Raw genomic sequence first — 20,583 nt, forward strand, 5'->3', positions numbered from 1 at the left:
TTTGTACATATGAATTAATTGGGACCCAATACAATCTAAACAGAAATTAAAAGACATTTTCCCCCCATGTAAAAGAGGTTGAGGAAGTCCCCCAAAACCTACATCAACACATACTTGGACCTGTGCAGCATTCATTTAATTCTAAAAGGAGAGGGACACTACTCTTTAGAAAGGGGGCTCTGGGATTTTCCAGTCATCCTGCCTATCCAAATGGTTCAGATAAACCATACTTTCAGCTAGACATGCACTGGACAGCAATGTTTAAACAAGTCTAAAACATTTCAGATTTCAAAATACTGTAACTAGCTTAGGCATCATTGCAAAAGGCATTCAACATAAACAATAAACAAATGTTTGAGGAAACTGATATTCACCTTTGTTAATACCAAAGCTTTTAAAAAAGTTTTAATAATTTTAAGATAAAACTTTTCAAACAGGTATACATATTTGTGTATGCAATAATATCTTTTCTTCATGACCCAGAGGCATAATGAAGGACTATTATCAGAAGATGATGTACTATATTCAGTATTATCCTCTAGGCTTGCCGTCCCTATGCTAAATGGTCTTGGCCAGTGTATGCGCCTCAGTTTCTTCAGTCTCCTTCCTTTCAAGTCATCCCTTCCTAAATTGCTAATATGCTATGAGCTGGGAAATAAAATAGTCAAAATTATTAAAATTTTACATAAAAGCAAATGCATGAGCTCTAATACACAAACTTTGTGAATTATGTAGGCTGCCCAGAGGCATTTTTTAAAAAACGATTCCAAGTTTCTCAGTTGTGCACTGTTCTGATGAGATTGCAAGGTTATCTCTAGATAAATGAGGCATTACTGTACATAAATAAACAAGTTCATCAGAATATTAACAAAAAAGATATAACTAAATTTACTATCTTTGCGTTTAAACAAAGTATTCCATAACTTTAAGGTAACATTGGGTTCCAGTTTCTTTCTCCCCCAAAACAAACATAAACAAATGTCCTATAGATAATATCAGTTTGTCCAAAAAAAAAAAAAAAATGAGGTGCAATCATATCACAGTTAATGCACGTCTACTTCCAATACATTCGAAGACATTTAAAAAAAAAAATCAATAGTTAAAATAGGCCTTTTGCAGTCTGAGAATTCAAGATACTTAGAAAAATCTGTAAATACACATACATGCAAATTCTTCATATATACAAATTTCACAAAATTAAGAAGTTGCAAAGAAATTAGAAGGATTATGGTAAATCTAACAAGCTACATTTAAATGCTTTACCATTGACATATTCCTGAATATAGCAGTCATAGTAGTTTTAATAATAAATTTTCTACATGGCCTTTTTATAAAAAGTTAATCACTAGAAGTCTTTTAAGAATTCAAGATGTTCTCAATTCACTACTCATATTTAAGGCCACTTTGGTAAAGGCATTGCAGCAAGAACACAAAAACAATAGCATATTTTCTAATATTTATTTTTTTCACCTGCAAACTGTAGCAAAACATGATCAGCTTTATTATGCAGACAGTATCCCTCTACATTTTTAAAGAATTTAGGCATGTATAAATAGAAGAGCTCTTTAGAAAGGAAAAATTCAAGAATGAATAAAACCTTCCAATTTTGATTTTGTAACTTTCCAGTAGCAACGGTTAAAATGATTTAGGTCATTCATTCCAAGATATATGACACAGCACCTTAAAAGTGGCTGATCTATTTCCCCAGTAACATTTCTCACATAACAATGTGTTAAAGTTACAAATACTGATATGCACAAATAGCTAATTTCTAAGAAAAATATGTACAGTACTGCAGCATAATGAATGTGGTATCTGCAATAACTTAACATTAGCCAATTTTTAATATACATGATACCGCTACCTTTTTCTGCCAATTCACAGGTTAAAAGGTGTTACTGGAGCCCTCGGTTTTGCACATATTACCTGGTGTTTAATACACAATGCAGGCTTTTTAAAGACTTCTCTTGTGTTTAAAGCTAAGATCAGTGAAACAAGACAACAGTGCAAGAGGTGGAGAGATGTAATGTGACCACATAAAAGTTCGTTCCAGTAAAGTGTCTATATAAGGCTATAAGAAAGGATTGGTTGATGAGCTTCCTGTTGGAAACTGTCCTGTCGGTGCACCAGTCTAAAGGAAAACATAAGACAAATAAATTAACAGACAAATAAAAGTGATGGGTGTACAAAATAAAAACATTAAACTGCATTTAACTTAATCTGATTTAATTAAACTTTTAAACTTAGATTTTATTAAGGCAAGGTTTATTCAGTTATTGGCAACATGGTACATAAAACTATTATGTGTCAGGCACTGGCCTTGTCTTTCAGACAACTCTCATAATAGATTCTAAGAAGGGACTTGGCCCTGAAAGAAAAGCACTTGTGATTCAAACAAAATCTTCTTTCACAATGCTCACTATTCCCACAGCCTTTCATGAAGTACTACTTTGACAAGAAATCAGGTATGTTTTGTGTCATAAAATAGCTTATTTGCTGTCAATGCTTTGATTTGCAACTAATTTTTTTTAAAGGTCAGAAAAAGATCATGCATGATGGCTCTGTCTCAATTTGTATGTCACATCAACAGAATATCAAACAGTATCTAGGAGTATTAATTAACATCCTGTTATTGTTAATTTGAAAATAAAATGCAACTTATAAAAGTGCTTAAAATTCACTTTTACTTACCATAAAAGGATTACTAGATACCCCAGTAGCTGCAACTTGACCAAAAGGGGTTACCACTGGCTTTGTTTGTCCAAATGCTGCAAAACCTGCACCTTGTTAAAAAAGAACCACCAATTATAACCTATACTTTCAAGAGACAATCTGATACTTACAAAGCCTCACAGCATTCAGAGAAATTCCTACCAGAGCAGCAAAAATAAAATATAAAGGTTAAACTGTTAAGTTTCATGCTCTCTCATATACCAGAGACGAACGTCTTGTGGCATGTCTTAAAAGAATTTTCATTTGGCTCTCTTCAGAAGATTAATTCCAACATTCTTAGGGCTTAATTAACAGACAAGCTGGTGACTATTTGGGAGGGGCTATACAAACAACACTATGATTTTTATGTGAATGTCACATTATTTCTTAGGAAATATTTTATTACTTATGGCTCTTTCATGGTACATATTTTCAAATTTTTAAATAACCACTGACTTTTAGAAAGGAAAACATGTAGTTGTAATTCAAGAATAATCTTCAGATCTGTGGACTTCAAACGTTAGCAAATGAGAGAAACGGTTTTAAAAAATGGTCCAGTGAATCTCTTTCTAAAAACAAACAACAAACTCCAATTACAGTATAGTACATATGTAAATTAGAAAAAAAATTAGTATCTCTCTCTCTCTCTCTCTCTCTCTCTCTCTCTCTCACACACACACACACACACACACACACAATCTTTACATAAAAAAACACACAAGGAACATATTTAAGATTAGAGGAAAAAAATATTCTTGGTTTATAAAGTCTTGTTTTAAAATCAAGAGGCATATTAGAACATGTAAGATTAATTAATAAGAAAGACAATAGAGATTCCAAGAATGAAGGCATACTCTTTAGACTGTCATGGATTTCTCCTAAAACTATAATTTGGTCACAAGAACTTACAAAACCAGTCAGTTTTCTAAGGCCCAAATCACCAAAATCTTCTATTTTTGTGTAGTAAACACTTAGTACACAATACCACAGCATTCTTTGGAAAATTCTTTGTGCCCAAGCACATAACATTATATTTTATTTTTATTTATTTGTCTGTTTGTTTTTAATTGAAGTCTCACTCCGTCGCCCAGGTTGGAGTGCACACTCATGGCCACCCCAGCATCTACCTGCTGGGCTCTGGCGATCCTTCCACCTCAGCCTTCCAAGTAGCCAAAACTACAGACATGCACTACCACCCCCAGCTAATTTTTTAATTTATTCTAGGGATGAGGTCTTGCCACGTTGCCCAGGCAGGTCTCCACCTCCCAAATTGCTGGGATTACAGGCTGAGCCACCGAGCCTGGTCTAACAAATTTTTTTTTAAAAACATACCTGAAATGGGCTTACAGCAAGCCAGTGTTAGATCTTACCATTAGGCTGTTGAGAAAAAGCTGTTTGTTGAGGGAAAGCTGCTTGGGCTGGGAAAGCAGGCTGCTGGAAGCTGCCGCTAAAGCTGGTGGGAAGACTATAGGGAGCAGGGGTGCCGAACCCCGTAGGCATGCTCATGGACGCAGTGCCAAAGGTTGCCGCTGAGAGGAGAAAAGAAAGGCTGATCAGTTACATACAAAAGGGTGTGCTCATTTCTCATACTCAACATTGTAGAAAAGACATCATTTACCGGGAAAAACATTAAGATGTACAATAAAGGCATTTTAGCAACGAGTTTTAGCACTATGTAGTTTAACATAATCTGTTCCTGTAAAATCCAACAACCAGAATGAAAACTACTAAAGCTGTCATCTAAAATCTCAAGAAAAGTTCTCAAATTATATAAAGTTCAAGTCTAAACAGTAATCTGCTTTCTAAAGCCCATCAGCATGTGATTCACATATATACCAGTATACACTTTTGTTTTCAATTTTGCTTTGCTATACAGTAAAATAGTAGCCAAAACTTTAATTTTATCTACTGAAGTATTTGCTATAATACAATACATGTGTTTCTGGGGCGAAAAAAAACTTTAAAACCTCTGCAACATTGTTCACTAAAAATAACAGGACTTAAAGGACAAACAGTAAAGTAAAAGGCAGATCACTCAGAACCTATGCAGCTTTGTAGCTAGAGCCACAGAGAGAGTGATTCTACTAACAGCACTTAACACAATTAAAAGGATATGCTAAGTTCCTATTAAATCAATTATATATATATTTTTCCATCTTTTCTGAATAGTAAGCAAAGACAGCTCTGGAAGAGGGCTGAAGGAAGGTTAAGGCTACTGGGCTATGGAAATTCATGTGAAATGCACAAAGATTAGAAAATAAGTGCAATAAGCGCTCTTAGAAGAGGTAAACAATGAATGGTAAATGGGCATGATGTTCAATACTATTGTACTCCTCCTTGGCACGTCATGTCTAGTTGCTATTACTTGTTGGACAGAGCATTATACTTGGGGGAAGTTAGTATGTGAACCGCTGCTATGTATGTAGTATGCTGTCATCACTCCCCCATCGACTCATCATTCCTGAACTAATGTGCACTATAGAAACACATACAGTAGCAAAAGTGTTATTTTTTATTAGTGAATAATAAAATCAGAAACTTCCAACTACATGTTCTAGGAAGGGTGTCAGTGAAATACGAGTCATAATGTTGCTTTCATATAAACTAGTAATCACATAATAAAAATATTTTTAGCACAATGCTACAAAAAAGTCACAGTTCATTGAACTTCCTGATTTAAACAATTTACCAACTTGATCACTAATTTAAAACACAAATTAAATACTAAAAAATGTTACATAGAATTACATCTCTTATTTTTAAAAAGGCTGAAAGCAAGATATTGATGTTAACCAAAGTAATCCTCATAAGTTGTAATGTTTGTAACAATGCAATTTTGCACTTAATTAGAATATCAAACTTCTTAGAAATGACTGTTTTATTATTAATGAAAAAGGAAGGAAAAACAGGGCACTGGGAAGCAAGTGAATTAAATAATAAGCACACTGCAAGGGAAACAGGGAGGGTTTCATAACAGACAACAATGCATTGACATAACTTTGGCAAATCACTTTAGGAAAGCACTAAAAAGCAAAACTTGGATACGGCTGAGCAAAACCAAACTCCATGGAATAAGGTGGTAAAATGGTTTGTTATATCAAAAAGGCATCACTCAAAGAAAAAGAATCAAAACAGCTATTAACATTCTAATGTGACCATGGAGGTAAGCAGTAATGCTTTTCAGCATCAACACATAAATCACTACAAAAGATTTTAATGTCATTTTAAATTCAATGTAATCCCAAAGCCACACATCCATGCCCACTCCATTGTAAAACATGGAAAAACTTAATTCCACATGCAGGGATCCAAAACAGTAGCAGAAGCTTCCACAAGCAGGTAGACAAATTGCCACACAAATCTACATATTAGTTGTGGCCACCTACCAAAATGAGCGTGAGGAAACACTTGAGAATGCATTGCTCCAGAAAGGCCTTATGGAAAGCCATAAAAAGACCAATGTCAATTCATGTATTGGTAACTACTGTTAAAATAAATTAGTTTCATTAAAAAGTTCTAAAATTAGAATGTACTGTTGCCAAGCAGGTAGCATAATATATAATAAAAACACATTCACAAAATAAGGCTTTTCAATTCTTATTATGAACTATATTCGTGACACTTACAAAATTTATATTGTTCTAAATAAAGGGAATAGAATTAGAATAATAACACCAACAAACTCCTTTTTTAAAAAAATAAGCACAAACTTTTTTCTAATATGAAGACACAACTAAATTAATAAAAAATGCTTTTCAGGCATCATAAGCTACATCTGAAAATGCTATTCATAGGATCATCTAAAACTATCTATCATCTACATTTAGCATAAAAACTTCAAGTTTTGGGAGACAGCACCTGAACAATGCTAGACTGTCTTATTTACAACCTGGTACATTAATTAGAAATACATAACGATAATGCAAGTGAACGAATTAAGTAATGAAGGGAAGTTATTAAATATTCTAGTTCATTCGAAAGGTGAACAGTACTTTCAGCTTAAAATATAATGGCGAAGAGAAGGAAAAAATGCTTCTTGTGCAGATCTTACTTACCTGGAGTGTTTGAGGACAGAGACGTTAATATATGTAATTAATAGAAAGTAAACTTAAATTGTTAAATACTAGAACCTTTTGTTTTAACAATTTGAAGTGGGACTGTGTCTAAAATATATTTCCATGCATTTTAAATTAGAATACATTTAAAGTGAGCATCAATTTTGGGAACCAGAGTGATTAAGAGACTGAGTGGCTCTGAGTTTTGGTTCTGTCATTTCCTAGCTGCAGGATATTTCTTTATGTCTATAAGCCTCAGTTTCCTCATTTGCAACTGGGGGAAAGGGATGGACTGATGAAGATAATAGTACCTACTTCACAAAGCTTCTGTGAAGATTAAATGTAACAGTAAATTCAAGTGCTGTGTAGTAAATATTCAATGAATGTATTTTTCTTGCTAACTTAAAAAGACGTCACTGGGTTCTGAATACAACAAAAGGTTAATCGAGGAAGAAGCTTCTGTGAAAAAATAAATCTGGTAATTTTACATTTATCTCCTGTATTAGAGCACCTTAAAGGCTCTGAGAAGTCCTGCATTACTAAAAATTGGTGTTTATTCCAACATTTTCCATGTATATTTATACACAGACCCCTTTCCCATGGACTATTGCTAACATATCAGGAGACACATTACACAAAATATACTGGCAAAAACGAACTTTCAGTCAATGGTGACTGTTAACCAATATTAGCCACTACACCTCATATCTACAACAAGGATGTCACCCAAACTCTGGCCCCCAACTACTATAAACTGTTTTTAGACTTTTTAGATTTTTTGAGATGTAATTCACATAATTCACTCATTCAAAGTAAAGAATTCAATTTTTTTTTTTTTTTGAGTTGGAGTCTCACTCTGTCGCCTAGACAGGAGTGCAGTGGCCGCTCCTGGCCACCACAACCTCGACCTGCTGGGCTCCGGCGATCCTTCCACCTCAGCCTTCCAAATAGCTGGAACTACAGGCGCACGCTACCATGCCCAGCTGATTTTTTCTGATGTATTGTGGAGATGAGGTCTCGCCAAGTTGCCCAGATGGGTCTCGAACCCGCAGACTCAGGCAATTCACTCACCTCAGTCTCCCAAAGCGTGGGATTACAGGCTGAGTCACCAAGTCTGGCAGAATTCAATTTTTAAAAAATATATTCATAGCATTGTACAACCATAATAATCTAATTTTAGAATATTTTCATCACCCTTTAAAAGAAATCCCATACCTGTCAGCAGTTACTCCCCATGTTGTCCCACCATATCAGTCCCCAGCAACAACTAATCTACTGTTTCTTTCCCATCTGGACACTTCATACAAGTGGAACCATAAATATGTGGCTTTTTATGACCAGCTTCTTTTACTTGGCATAATGTTTTCAAGGTTCATCCATGTTGTAGCATGTTATCAATACTTCATACATTTCATTATCAAATAATATCCCACCATATGATTAGTCAACATTTGGTTTCATCAGTTGATGGACATTTGAGTAGTTCCCACTTCTTGGGTATTATAAATAATTATGCTATAAACATTTGTGTACAAGTTTTTGTGCAGATGTATTATTTCATTCTTCTTAAGTATATTCCAAATAGTGGAACTGCTAGGTAATGTTGTAACTCTTTGATAATATTTTGGAAAAACTACCAAACTGTTTACAAAAGGGGTTATACTATTTTACATTCCCACAAGCAATATACGAGATTCCTAATTTCTCTACTTCCACACTAATGTTTGTTATTGTTTAATCTTTTATTGACCATCTGTATATCTTTTTGGAGAAATGCCTATTCAAATCTTTTGCCCATTTTAAAATTGGGTTGTCTTTTTATTACTGAGTTATAAGAGTTCTTTATATATTTAAAATACAAGTCCCTTATCAGATGTATTATTTGCAAATATTTTCTCCAGATTATTATAAAGTTTGATTTTTTGTTATGTTACCTTTTACAACTTTCCTGTCTCTTTTTTTAAATTACACAATTGATACTTTTCACTTCTGGTTGCTTTTCAAAAGCAATTACAGAATACTAAATGTTAGAGAAATTAAAAATATTAAGAGTAAATGGGGTGAGAGAGCATAGGAGAGTAAATCAGCAGATCTATAAACAAAATATGTCCTACATAGGTCAATGTAACTTTCTACTTAGGTTTTTTCTTTGCTTTTCCTTGCCTACTCTCATCCCTTGTTTGTATTAATCCTCATGTCCAGAGTACACTAGATAGGTGAGGTGAAACTTCTGAGTATTTAGATATAAACAAGGAATAGTACATAATACCAATTTATGTTTCATCAATGTAAAAGTATAAATATACAGTCAATTTGAACTGGAATGGAAACTGCTGGTTTAGATGCATTCCGGGTACTAATATCAGATCAGCCATTACTTAATTGTGAACCCTGATGGCAAATCCATTAACATCTTTGCAAATCAGTTTCCACAAGGTAATGATACAAGAATGTGAAGCCTCAATTATATCCAGTGAAATATTTCTGCATTTCTACAAGTTTATCTCCTTGGAAGAAAAAAAATTAAATCATTCAATCATTAAAATAAATGTTAGAAAATAAAGTCTATCCATTTAGTGACAAAGGAGAAATTTAAGAGCTATAAAAGAATTTCCTAATAATGAAAACTTATTTTTCTCCATTAATTAGATTTAAGGACTCTGGGAGAAAAAAATGCTAAATATCATAGAATCCTAAAATTAAAAGGTCTTAAGCCATATTGGCTAATCTCCTAATGTTCACACATAATATGGTTTAAAAACACTTAAAGCCCTAAAGTTTCATGAATCCAGAAAAAATGATTACTTAAATGTGTATTTTCAGAATACAATAAGCCAGCATGTTGGAAAGGCTGAGGTGGGAGAATCACTTGAGCCCAGGAATTTAAGGTCAGGTTGAATAACATAGCAAAACCTCGTCTCTACAAAAACACCAAAAAATTAGCTGGGCATAATGGCACGTGCCTGTAGTCCCAGCTACTTGGGAGGTGAGGCATAAGGATTGCCTGAGCCCAGGAGGTCGAGATTGCAGTGAGCCATGATGGTGCTACTTGCACTCCAGTCTGGGCAACAGAGTGAAACTCTGACATACACACACACACACAGGAATAAATATATTGATAAAACTTTCCAATTTCATATAGAACTTTTATTATGTAATACTCTCAGAAACTACCTCAAAATGTAATTTTACAATAGTAACATATTTTGAGGGCAACAAAAATCCCTAAAGAATTAAAATTAGGCCTGGCTGACTTGGTGGCTCACTCTGTAATCCCAGCGCTTTGGGAGACTGAGGCGAGTGGATTGCCTGAACCTGAGGGTTCGAGGCCAGCCCAGGGAACTTGGCAAGTCTTCGTCTCTACAGTAAATAAAAAAATTAGCCAGGCGTAGTAGCGTGCACCTGTAGTTCCAGCTATTTGGAAGGGTAAGATGGAAGGATCACCAGAGACCAGCAGGTTGACGCTGGGGTGGCTGTGAGCCTGCCACTGCCCTCTAGCCTGGGTGAAGGAGTGAGACTCCAACACAAAAAAATTAAAAAATAACTAAAATAAAAGAATTAAAATTAATTTTGATGGTATAAAACATTGGAAATTTCTAAGCATAGTGTATCTCTCAAAGTATTGTTGCTATTTCAGGTTCAACAGAAGCATATGAAGATAATATTTACTTTGATGTAGTCAATTCAGTAACAGCCTAATAAAGGTGATCAATTCAACATGGCTTATAATAGAAAAACATTTGACCTTGAAATAAAAATGTATGGCACAGTAGATTTACCTTCCTAACTCATTTTTGTTAGGCTAATAGATTATACCTAAACATCTTATGTTATTTTATGTCTTATATAGATTCGACTTTTGAAAGGCTTTATTTATTCTAAACAGAATAAACAAAACAAACAAAACAAAACAAAACAGAAGTCCTTAACTCTGATGATAGAATCAACTCAGAGGTACAATCATGAGAGGAAAATAATAAGTCTAGTTTATTGAGTATATACAGCGATGCAAAGATCACACAGGATGATATACATCATCTAATTTCACAACAACCCTGCCAGTAAGAGGATATTGTTCACATTCTATAAAAAAGGTTAATAGCAGAGCTCAGAGGAGCTAGTTCAAACCATTAACCTCAGTCAAGGTGTAATTTGAGTTTCCATTTCTCAGTTCTTAATTGAAGTTACAATATCTGTAAAACCTCAACAGCACCCTATGAATGACTTTAAGTCAAAATAATATGCTAAGAAACAGCAACATTGTACACACCACAACTGATGAAGAGATAGTACAAAAGGAAATTTAAAAGGGATTATACAACTGCAAAAATGTGGAATTAACCTAAATAGCCATCAGCCAATTGGTGGATAATGAAAATGTGGTATATGTACACTATGGAATACTATACAGCTATAAAAAATAATGTCTTTTGCAGCAACTTGGATGGAATTGAAGAACATTATCATAAGTGAACTAACTTAGGAACAGAAAACCAAGCACTGCAGGTTCTTACTTATAAGATCGCCAAGACATAGAGAATGGTGTAATGGACACTGGAGACTCAGAAAGGGGGGAGTGGGGGAAGGAGTGGAGGGATGAAAAGTCACCTATCAGGTACCATGTAGACATGTAGGGGTGGTGGGAACACTTAAAGCCCAGACCAAAAACAATATATCCTAAAGCTGAAATTTAAAAAACAGTAATAATCTCTTAGGTACACTTGAATTAAGACAAAACATTTTTTTAAAAGTTACATTTAGTGAGAAATCCAAATACTTATCAAACACTTATTATGTTAAATACCAACAAATTATGAGTGAACATACTTACGTGAAAATAGTATAGTCCAAATTCTTTTTTTTTTGAGTTGGAGTCTCACTCTGTCACCCAGACTGGAGTGCAGTGGCCGCTCCCAGCCACCGCAGCCTCGACCTGTTGGGCTCCGGCAATCCTTCCACCTCAGCCTTCCAAATAGCTGGAATTACAGGCATGCGCTACCACGCCCGGCTGATTTTTTTTTTGATTTATTGTAGAGATGAAGTCTTGCTGCCCAGGCGGGTCTCGAGCCCGCGGGCTCAGGCAATCCACTCACCTCAGCCTCCCAAAAGTGCGGGATTACAAGCTGAGCCACCGAGCCCGGCTAGTCCAAATTCTTAATACCATAATTCTTAATCTTTCCAAAGACAAAGAGATTTACTAATAATTATTAATTCTTATTGGTTTAATTTGATTGTAATATTACAAGTACTACTATCTCAAGATTTCATATCAACATTTGCTTTAATTGGTGTTTTAGGTTTCAGTTCTAAAATTATTGCTACATATACTCCAAAACAAAGTTTACAGACTCTAAATTCAATGGATATCCTGCCGTACCACATGTACTTGCTGATATTCCAAGGTGATGACAAATAGCTCTGGTGCTCAGGGCAATAAAATAAAATTGAGCTGGGCTCGGTGGCTCAGCCTGTAATCCTGCGCCTTGGGAGGCTGAGGTGAGTGAATTGCCTGAGCCCGTGGGTTCGAGACCCGCCTGGGCAACTTGGTGAGACCTCATCTCTACAATAAATCAAAAAATTAGCCGGGTGTGGTAGTGCGCGCCTGTAGTTCCAGCTACTTGGAAGGCTGAGGAGGAAGGATCGCCAAAGCCCAGCAGGTCGAGGCTGCAGTGGCCAGGAGTGGCCACCATACTCCAGTCTGGGCGACAGAGTGAGACTCCAACTCAAAAAAATAAATAGATAAGTAAAAGTCAAAGAAGTATACAATATGAGAAAGATGTGACTGGCTTGCAATATGAATCAAAAATAAAAAAAGAGATAAAGCAAATTATCAAAAGAGAAAATATTCATCCAATTCCCATAATTTAAAAAATGTTAACACTCTGAAAGAGGTACTCATTAGAAAAAGACCTAATTATTAAGAACTCAGGCAACAATTTCATCTGACGCTATCTCATGGAGAAAAAAAATTTCTTATAAAATTGTTCTATTAAGAGTGAATAGTTATAACCAGTAATTCTGAAACTATAAATTGTATGTGTAATCTTAAGAAAGCCTCAACTCCATGGTTAGGCTTCCCTACTTGAAAATGAAAGCTTTAACTGAGGAGAGTGGATGCTAGGTGACAATTTATAGGGTTCTTCGCAACTCTTAATTTCCAGGATTTTTTTTAAAAATTCAGCTAGTATTTGTCTTTATGGACAACTAACTCTTCTAACTACTTGCTATTTGCTTCATAGAAACATAAGAAAAAGGCCTCATTTTCTGATGTTCTTCACACAGTATCTTTGTGATAAATACCTTCCCCAAAGCTTACTGTTTCATAATCTATCTTTTTCTTACCTGTTGCTCCTCTGGCATTGGTCTGAAATGGATTTGTAGAAGATGCCACAGAAGGACCAGCAGCAGCAACAAAGGGATTTGTGGAAGGCGTAGCTTTAAAAAATTATAAAATATGCTATAAAATCCTAATACATTTTGTACTGAAAATTTAAAATATTTTTCACTATATTTATCAAGATAGAGAACTTGAGGTTTCTGATAATAAATTATTGAACTTTTGACTATCTTCCAGTATCCCTAAGAAAATGCTTATACAATATATATTTTGAGTCTTCATAAAAACCAATGTAAATACCAGAAGCACACACCTCCAAATGGAGCAGGCACACTTGAAGAAGCAGGCTGTGTCTGTGCAGAAGCACCCACTGGCACTGTTCCAAAAACGTTGCTGAAAACAAATATTCAAAGAGTTCATGTCAAAAAACAAAACAAAAACAAAAAAAGCAAGGGTAATCTATCTACGGGGTAGGTACAAAACGTGGAAATATTTAATACTTAACGTATCATGTATCACAGCATTGGTGCCAACACAGAAAATTAAGAAGGCATATTTAAGGGTAAAGTTTTAATAATATTAAAAATTGTTATTGCATCATTAAGAAAAGTCATGTGCCGGGCTTGGTGGCTCAGCCTGTAATCCTGCGCCTTTGGGAGGCTGAGGTGAGTGGATTGCCTGAGCCTGTGGGTTCGAGACCCGCCTGGGCAGCGAGACCTCATCTCTACAATAAATCAAAAAATCAGCCGGGCATGGTAGTGCGTGCCTGTAATCCCGGCTACTTGAAAGGCTGAGGCGGAAGGATCACCGGAGCCCAGCAGGTCGAGGCTGCGGTGGCCGGGAGCGGCCACTGCACTCCAGTCTGGGCGACAGAGTAAGACTCCAACTCAAAAAAAAAAGAAAAGTCATGTAAAAACTGAATCAAGACTACAAAAATAAAACTGAATGTGTGGTGGTGGAGAATAATATGACTATCAGATAACTACTAGTATAGTTTGGTGCCACTATCTTAATTTGTGCAAGTTTTACCTGCCATTGTTTTTACACCATCAATAAAAATGTCAATTAATGAAAGCCTAATAATGTCTCTGAATAATTATTTTTAAAGTTTTAACTTCATAGGGTCTCAGGTACGCCAAACAGTTCATGGACAACATTTTGCAAACCACTGGTGTACTGTAATTTGACATCAATAAGTCATTTTGAAATGTATAAATTGCCTATGCTTCCAGACTTTATGGCCACTGTTATAGTCCACTATTATATGTCTAATGTAGGCAAAAACAGATATAACCATCCCTAAATTTTATTCTTTGGAGTCAATTTTTCCCATCTGGCATACAGAAAATTTATTATCAAAAAGCCAAAATAGCTAGTGTTACAATCCTAACATTAATCTTTAGAAAAAGTATTAAAGAAAAATCAGATACAAGGATAACGAAAGAAAGAAGTAAAAACAATCCACAGGAATGGAAAACAGAGATGAATAAAATGCTGTATGGGTAAATCACCTGCACTTTTGGGTCTGTTTCCTTAACTCTAGAATAAAGTTAAGACTAGAAGAGGTTTTTTCTTTGTTGTTGTTGGTTTTTTTAGTGTAATATCCTTAAAATGTGTTAGACTTCCTGCTGACAAAAATTCTTCACAACAGATAGCTTTGAGCATAGTAACAGATGTGCTTATTTATAAACACCAATATGACACTGAAGAAACACTGAACTGATGCTGGGCTTTGGTGTAAACACTCTTAAAAGGTGTATTTACAACTAAGGCTACAACATGGTACTTTGTTCAGTCTTCGTGATTGAAAACTGTAACTTAAAAGTATATAATGTGACAACTAAATGGATTATCTGAGTACAATAACTGTCCATTTTGAGATGTTTATATACTCTTAAATACATTTTAGCGTTCAAGGATGAAAAGTTACAAAACCTCCAATTCAATGAACAGATCAAATTATGGCAATTATTCAAGGAGTATATTTTAATTAGCAAACTAAACTCAATTTCCTCAACTTTACAAACTATTTGAGAATTTTTATTTTATCCCAACACAGTCATTATTGAACCATATTATTATTCAGAGTTGGATAAAACAGATAAGCACAAAGCAGGAGTGCTGGCTAGGACAAGGTACCTGCTAGCATTACTTGTGGAAGTATACGCATTACTGGAGGTGGCTGCAGAACTGAAAACGCTGTCTAGCTCTGCCAGGGCTGCATACTTGTCTGAAGATGCACTTGACTGACTGGGAACTGAAACCACAGAACCAACAGGAGTTTTACCTGTGGTCCCAAAGCCACTTCCCTGATCACCACCTGAGAACAAACAAAAGCAAATACACCAAAAAGTTAAAGTTATACTTCCAATTTGTCCACCACATTTGCCATGAAACAGGTCAACAAAAGGATTTTGGAGCTAAGCATATAAATTGACAGGATTCTAGAGTCTTAATCTAATCTAGACAATACTGGACAAGATTAGTTGCTTTGTGGGAAAGACTGAATACTGTTTCTGTAACAAAAATTAAGACTCTGCACCAATAACATGCCTAGATTATGCATAATGAAGAAATTCTCAAAATGCTACGTAAAAATCTCCAAGACAGGTAGATCCCATTCAAGTAAATATACCATAAAATGCTAGGCCTAAAGTGAACAATCTATTAAAGGTATTATTCCCCAGGGCTCTCCATGAAAAAATAGAGACATTAATAACAGGAAACATTTATGGAGCACTTAATATGTGCTAGGCACTATTCTAAATGCCTCACATGCAATAATACAGATAACAACTCCATGAGTCCAATCCTATTTTTAACCTCATTTTGGAGAGAAAAAAAACTGGCACAGAGATCAGAAAGCAGAATCCAGTCTAGCACCAGACCCCTGCTGTTCACCACTGCAACATACATTTTTAGAGGCTACTAGCCTTAAGACCAAACTTAGGTATAAAAATATATGTAAAATGTATGGATTACAACACACACACACTCACCCACTCACTGCAAAATGTTAACAGAAAATAGTTCAAAATTGACTATGTTACAGAAATCACCAAATAACCCTCCACTAAGCTCTGTTAATGAAATTTCTTGGTCCTTTATGGCTATAGAGCAGTAAAGCATGCTCTCTAGGACAAAATAAAAGTTTTCTCAATTACTTTGTTTTAAAACTAAAAGTTTACAAATTAGTTTCTACGTTTTCAATTTTGTAGTTGATATTTCAGGGTCCAAAATGTGTCAAGTCAACATTCTACTCAAAATGTTAGTGCTGACACCATTTCTATACAAACTGAGCAAAGCATACCATCCTCAGATTTGAATAAATACAACCAAATTTAGAGCACTGTTTAAGATACACATTTGTATTGTTTTGTTTAAAGCTTGATACCTTGCCCAGCACTGAAGATATTGTCTAAATTAGCAAGTGCTGCATATTTGTCTGCTGTCTGTAATCCAGCTTTGTTCGTTGAAACTTTAGTAACAGCTGATGCTGTTTGATGACTCTGGGAAGTATTGAAGGTTCCAAAATCAGCACTGGAGGATTTGGGGAAGTTATCAAAATGAGCAAAATTAGCATTTACGGATCCAGCACTTCCACCTGTAACAAAATAAATAAAACCATTCAAATTTCTAGACTTTTCTCAACATTCTTTGGTAGATAATATGACCATTTCTTCCTAAAGTGTCCTATAAGTAATCTTACAACCTTAGTCAATGACTGGCAAATGGTTTTCAACTTACACTTGACTTTTAATCATTTGTTTAACAAGATTTTCAAAGGCCCTGTCAACATGTAAGATAACGTGTCTCTATGTTTATTATCAATCCTGGAGTGAAGCATAAAATTCATGGTGGAGTAACTCAATGCTTCCTGGTTTGAAATTCAGTTACTCTATAGAACATCCAACTATATACTATGAACTTTTTACTAGTTCTTCCTACACAGACTGCAAACAAGATGCAAAGTATCTTACTTGGACAATTTCAATCTTTTGTAGTTCCACAGCAACATGGTTTAAACAAATCCCAAGTATAGGGATTAACAATGTGTAAGATATCTGTTGAACTTTAGATTTACTTCACTTGAAGAGTTATTATTTAATTCCACATAACGTAATATGCACACAATACCATAATGTTTACAGTAATATCATGCCCTACCATATAGTTCAAAGCATAAAAAATAGTGTATAAAACATTATAGCAATGTTTGACTATGGTATATAACCTGCTAAATCTTTAGCCTGTTCTCCACCTAGAGACTTCCCTAAGTATTATCAAAAGACTAAAACCAGTATTACTGCATTTTTTGCTTTTGATCCTACACTTTTTAAGACTTAGTTTTTTATTTCTAAACCCTTAGTTGCAGCAATCAAAATAGCATATTTACAGTTATATGTTAAAATGACAGAAAAGGCACATAGATACTTTTATAACAATTAATGTACCCCTATTAAAAAATAATACAAACACTTTCTTCCAGTTTTTTAGACATCCTAAGACAAATATATACTAATAAAATTTATTTCAGGAATTTACTCTGGCTATTTTCAATTAATACCTAAGTAAAATATGTCTGTATTTCTATTTTTTATAAATATATATGTCTATTTCAAAGATGGTGATCTATCTACAACTAGCAGGAAAACAAAGTGCCTACTAAACTTTCAAAATTTGTACAAAGAATTTTATTTCAAATTATTAAAAACTGAATTATTATTAAACCAATTAACTTTTATTATATACTACTGTATTCTCTAACTCTAAATTTAGTTACAGAGAAAGGAGAGCAAAAGTGATTACGAAGGATTATCATTAAGTAATGAATAACAATATATAGTTGAAAAAGTCCGTGAAATATAGCAAAAACATACAAATTAGTAAAAGATGCCTACTTGACAACAGAACTTACTGTGAGTAGCCTGGAGAGGAAAAGCTGAAGTAAATTCACCAAAACTGCAGCTAGATGAAAGCATTCTAAATGCTGGACAGCCAGAAATTATGTAAATGATGAAAGTTAAAGAAAAAAAAAAAAAGAAAATTGAAAGAAAAGGCTTTAAGACAACACACAGAGTTAAAAGTTGAAAGAAATCAACCAAAGATCTAAACAAAGGTTCAATGAGTTTCTGAAAACAGTACATTTTATGGGAAGGTATTCAATGATTAAAGATCAATTCCTGCACAGAAAACTATTTCCAAATTTGATTAAAGTGATCATTAAATAAGCTACTCTTGACTAATGTCATTTAAAATGTTTTCTCAAGCTCGTTGCCCTGAAAATTATTTACATTTTTAGTTCTATGGAAGCAGTCAATTAGCTACCTTTATTCAGAGGTATAATGTCAGGCTAAATTAATGTGTTCTATGAACCTAAGAAATTGTTAGTACTTTAATACCTTTGTGCATGGGAGATTTAAGGATGGTTCATGTGCAGGAAAAGAAGGAGAATGGATGCTGTCAATTAGACAACATACCAAAAAGTACAGAAAAACAAATGAACATAGGAAAAAAGAAAAAAAAGAGTTCAGGTTTCCCCAGAGCTTTGCAAGATGGAACTATTTTAAAACCAGATAGTAGTAAAATTTAAGATTAGAGTAATTTTTCAAAACTACACTTAGTTTTGTTTGTTAAAGTAAACACTTAAGCACAATGCTGGAGAAGCTCTACCTGTAGTTTGGGGCTGAAAAGGAGAATGACTTGCTGTGGGGAAACCTCCAAAATTACTCGAACCACTAGACTGTCCAAATGCATCAAAGTTTGCAAAATCTGCATTTGCAGAATTCTGAGCTGTAAATGGTAAGGAACAACACATGTTAATGAATATGAAAACTGCAAACGAAAATACATGACAAATGAATTTAAGAATTTTATGAAAAGTTTCTATGTATCAAAATTCATTTATAGAATTTATAGAGAATACACTTAGAAATCAGATTTTACATCCCACCAGCATTTAAGTCAATTATTTCCAAAAACACTTTGTGCAATGATAAATCTGTACACAATATCCTGTGAATGAGTTGTACTATAAGAGTGACTCCATTAACAAAAGAAATTAGTTCAGAGCACTAAATACATTCATTACAGTAAGATAAACAAAGATGTACAACAAAACATTATGAAAAATTCACTGAGTTAAAATGGCAATTAGCTATGTGAATTTAAATAATCTAAATATAAAATAACAATATAAAGATGGCTTAATTACATAAATAAAGCATTCTGGGTTTTTTTTAATTACAAATATGTCCCACCATTTTCACATAAAAACAAAAAAATTTGTACAAGGACAAGGTCACCGAATTAACTGAAAATATTCACAGTCTATTGAAGCCTGCTATTTTAAACTCACATTAAAATTTAAGAAAAATTCTAAAAGAAAAATTCAAAAGTTTTTTTTTTTTCAAGACCAAAACAGATGTTGGATAAGGATTTTATAGAGGATATGATGAGAATGAGAAATGGCTGGTATTTGGGAAAGGGAATGTCAAGAGGCAAGAATGAAAAGCATGTCCACAGGATAGGGAAAAGTTAAATGTCATGAACACAGGAAAAAGAACCACTTAAAATGCTTTCACGCAGTTCTACTTCTAGGAAGTGTTTGTAAAGAAATAATCTTGTAAATGAGTATGGCTGTACCTAAATGCTAGAAAACATGTTTTTTATAATAGTGAAAAAATTAGAAACTCAAATGACCACCAATAAAGGATCACTTAAACATATTAAGGAATATTATGTAATGGAAAATAATGCAACCATTTTAAAAATGAAGCTTATAAAAAGGTAATTTGAGTAATCATTTGCAAATAAGCAAGAACCTGAAGCTAAAAAACAACTACTCTCAGGGAACCTGACTTTTAGTTAGCCTACATGACTATTATACTACTTCCCCATACTCCATTTCCACCACACACTGGAATAAGACAAAACAGTTAAGACCTTCTATCAATATGATAAAAATGTAGATTTTTTCCCTTTTCAACATATTCTACAATCAAATAATGGATATTGTTTTCAAAGAGCATTTTAATAAAGCTAATGAAAGCATGAGTGCAATCCTGGTACAAATTAAGCCTGTGGAGATGTAGTGATTTGCACTTTTTTTTTTTGGCTGACATGGCTACAAAAAAAAAAATGCAACATTAATTTCCTTACCTGTGAACACTCACAAATTGCATTTAAAGACAGACACACAGGAAAAAAAATGAAATATGTTGGAAATCTACAAAGGAGTTTGGTAGATACTTATCAGTAATTTCAATAAATCTAAAGTGGGGATAAAACCAGAATTATTCATAAACCACAGAAGTTTCACTCTATATTAATTAGCACTTCACCAACTCTTTTTACCAGCATTGAAATGCAAGAGGTGGGAACAAAAAGCGAGACCCCTTGTCTAGTAAGAGGGAGAAATGGCTTCCTTTCTGGAGGGTGAAGAGAAGAGGCACTCCAGGTTTTCTAAACTTTTGCAGC

General features: G+C 34.3%; 1 protein-coding gene across 7 annotated transcripts in view; it reads right to left on the reverse strand.

The window, feature by feature from the left end:
* Positions 1-1,037: 1,037 nt before the first annotated feature.
* AGFG1 (ArfGAP with FG repeats 1) overlaps positions 1,038-20,583 on the reverse strand; it is a 65,912-nt gene continuing 46,366 nt past the window's right edge. Inside the window, exons 5-14 of one of the 7 annotated variants that reach the window (XM_021707088.1) lie at positions 18,778-18,897; positions 18,023-18,094; positions 16,499-16,708; positions 15,244-15,424; positions 13,418-13,497; positions 13,110-13,202; positions 6,099-6,146; positions 4,083-4,241; positions 2,692-2,783; positions 1,038-2,131 (exon numbers count right to left, since the gene is read on the reverse strand). In XM_021707088.1, the coding sequence (XP_021562763.1) occupies positions 2,072-2,131; positions 2,692-2,783; positions 4,083-4,241; positions 6,099-6,146; positions 13,110-13,202; positions 13,418-13,497; positions 15,244-15,424; positions 16,499-16,708; positions 18,023-18,094; positions 18,778-18,897 (1,115 nt within the window). In that variant the 3' untranslated portion in view covers positions 1,038-2,071. The remainder of the gene's footprint in view (positions 2,132-2,691; positions 2,784-4,082; positions 4,242-6,098; positions 6,147-13,109; positions 13,203-13,417; positions 13,498-15,243; positions 15,425-16,498; positions 16,709-18,022; positions 18,095-18,777; positions 18,898-20,583) is intronic. The other 6 variants (XM_008074230.2, XM_021707089.1, XM_008074232.2 and 3 more) reach the window with 6 other exon arrangements.

Source organism: Carlito syrichta, unplaced genomic scaffold (assembly GCF_000164805.1).
Source record: "Carlito syrichta isolate Samal-C Ts95f unplaced genomic scaffold, Tarsius_syrichta-2.0.1 Scaffold316380, whole genome shotgun sequence".
Lineage (NCBI taxonomy): Eukaryota > Metazoa > Chordata > Mammalia > Primates > Tarsiidae > Carlito > Carlito syrichta.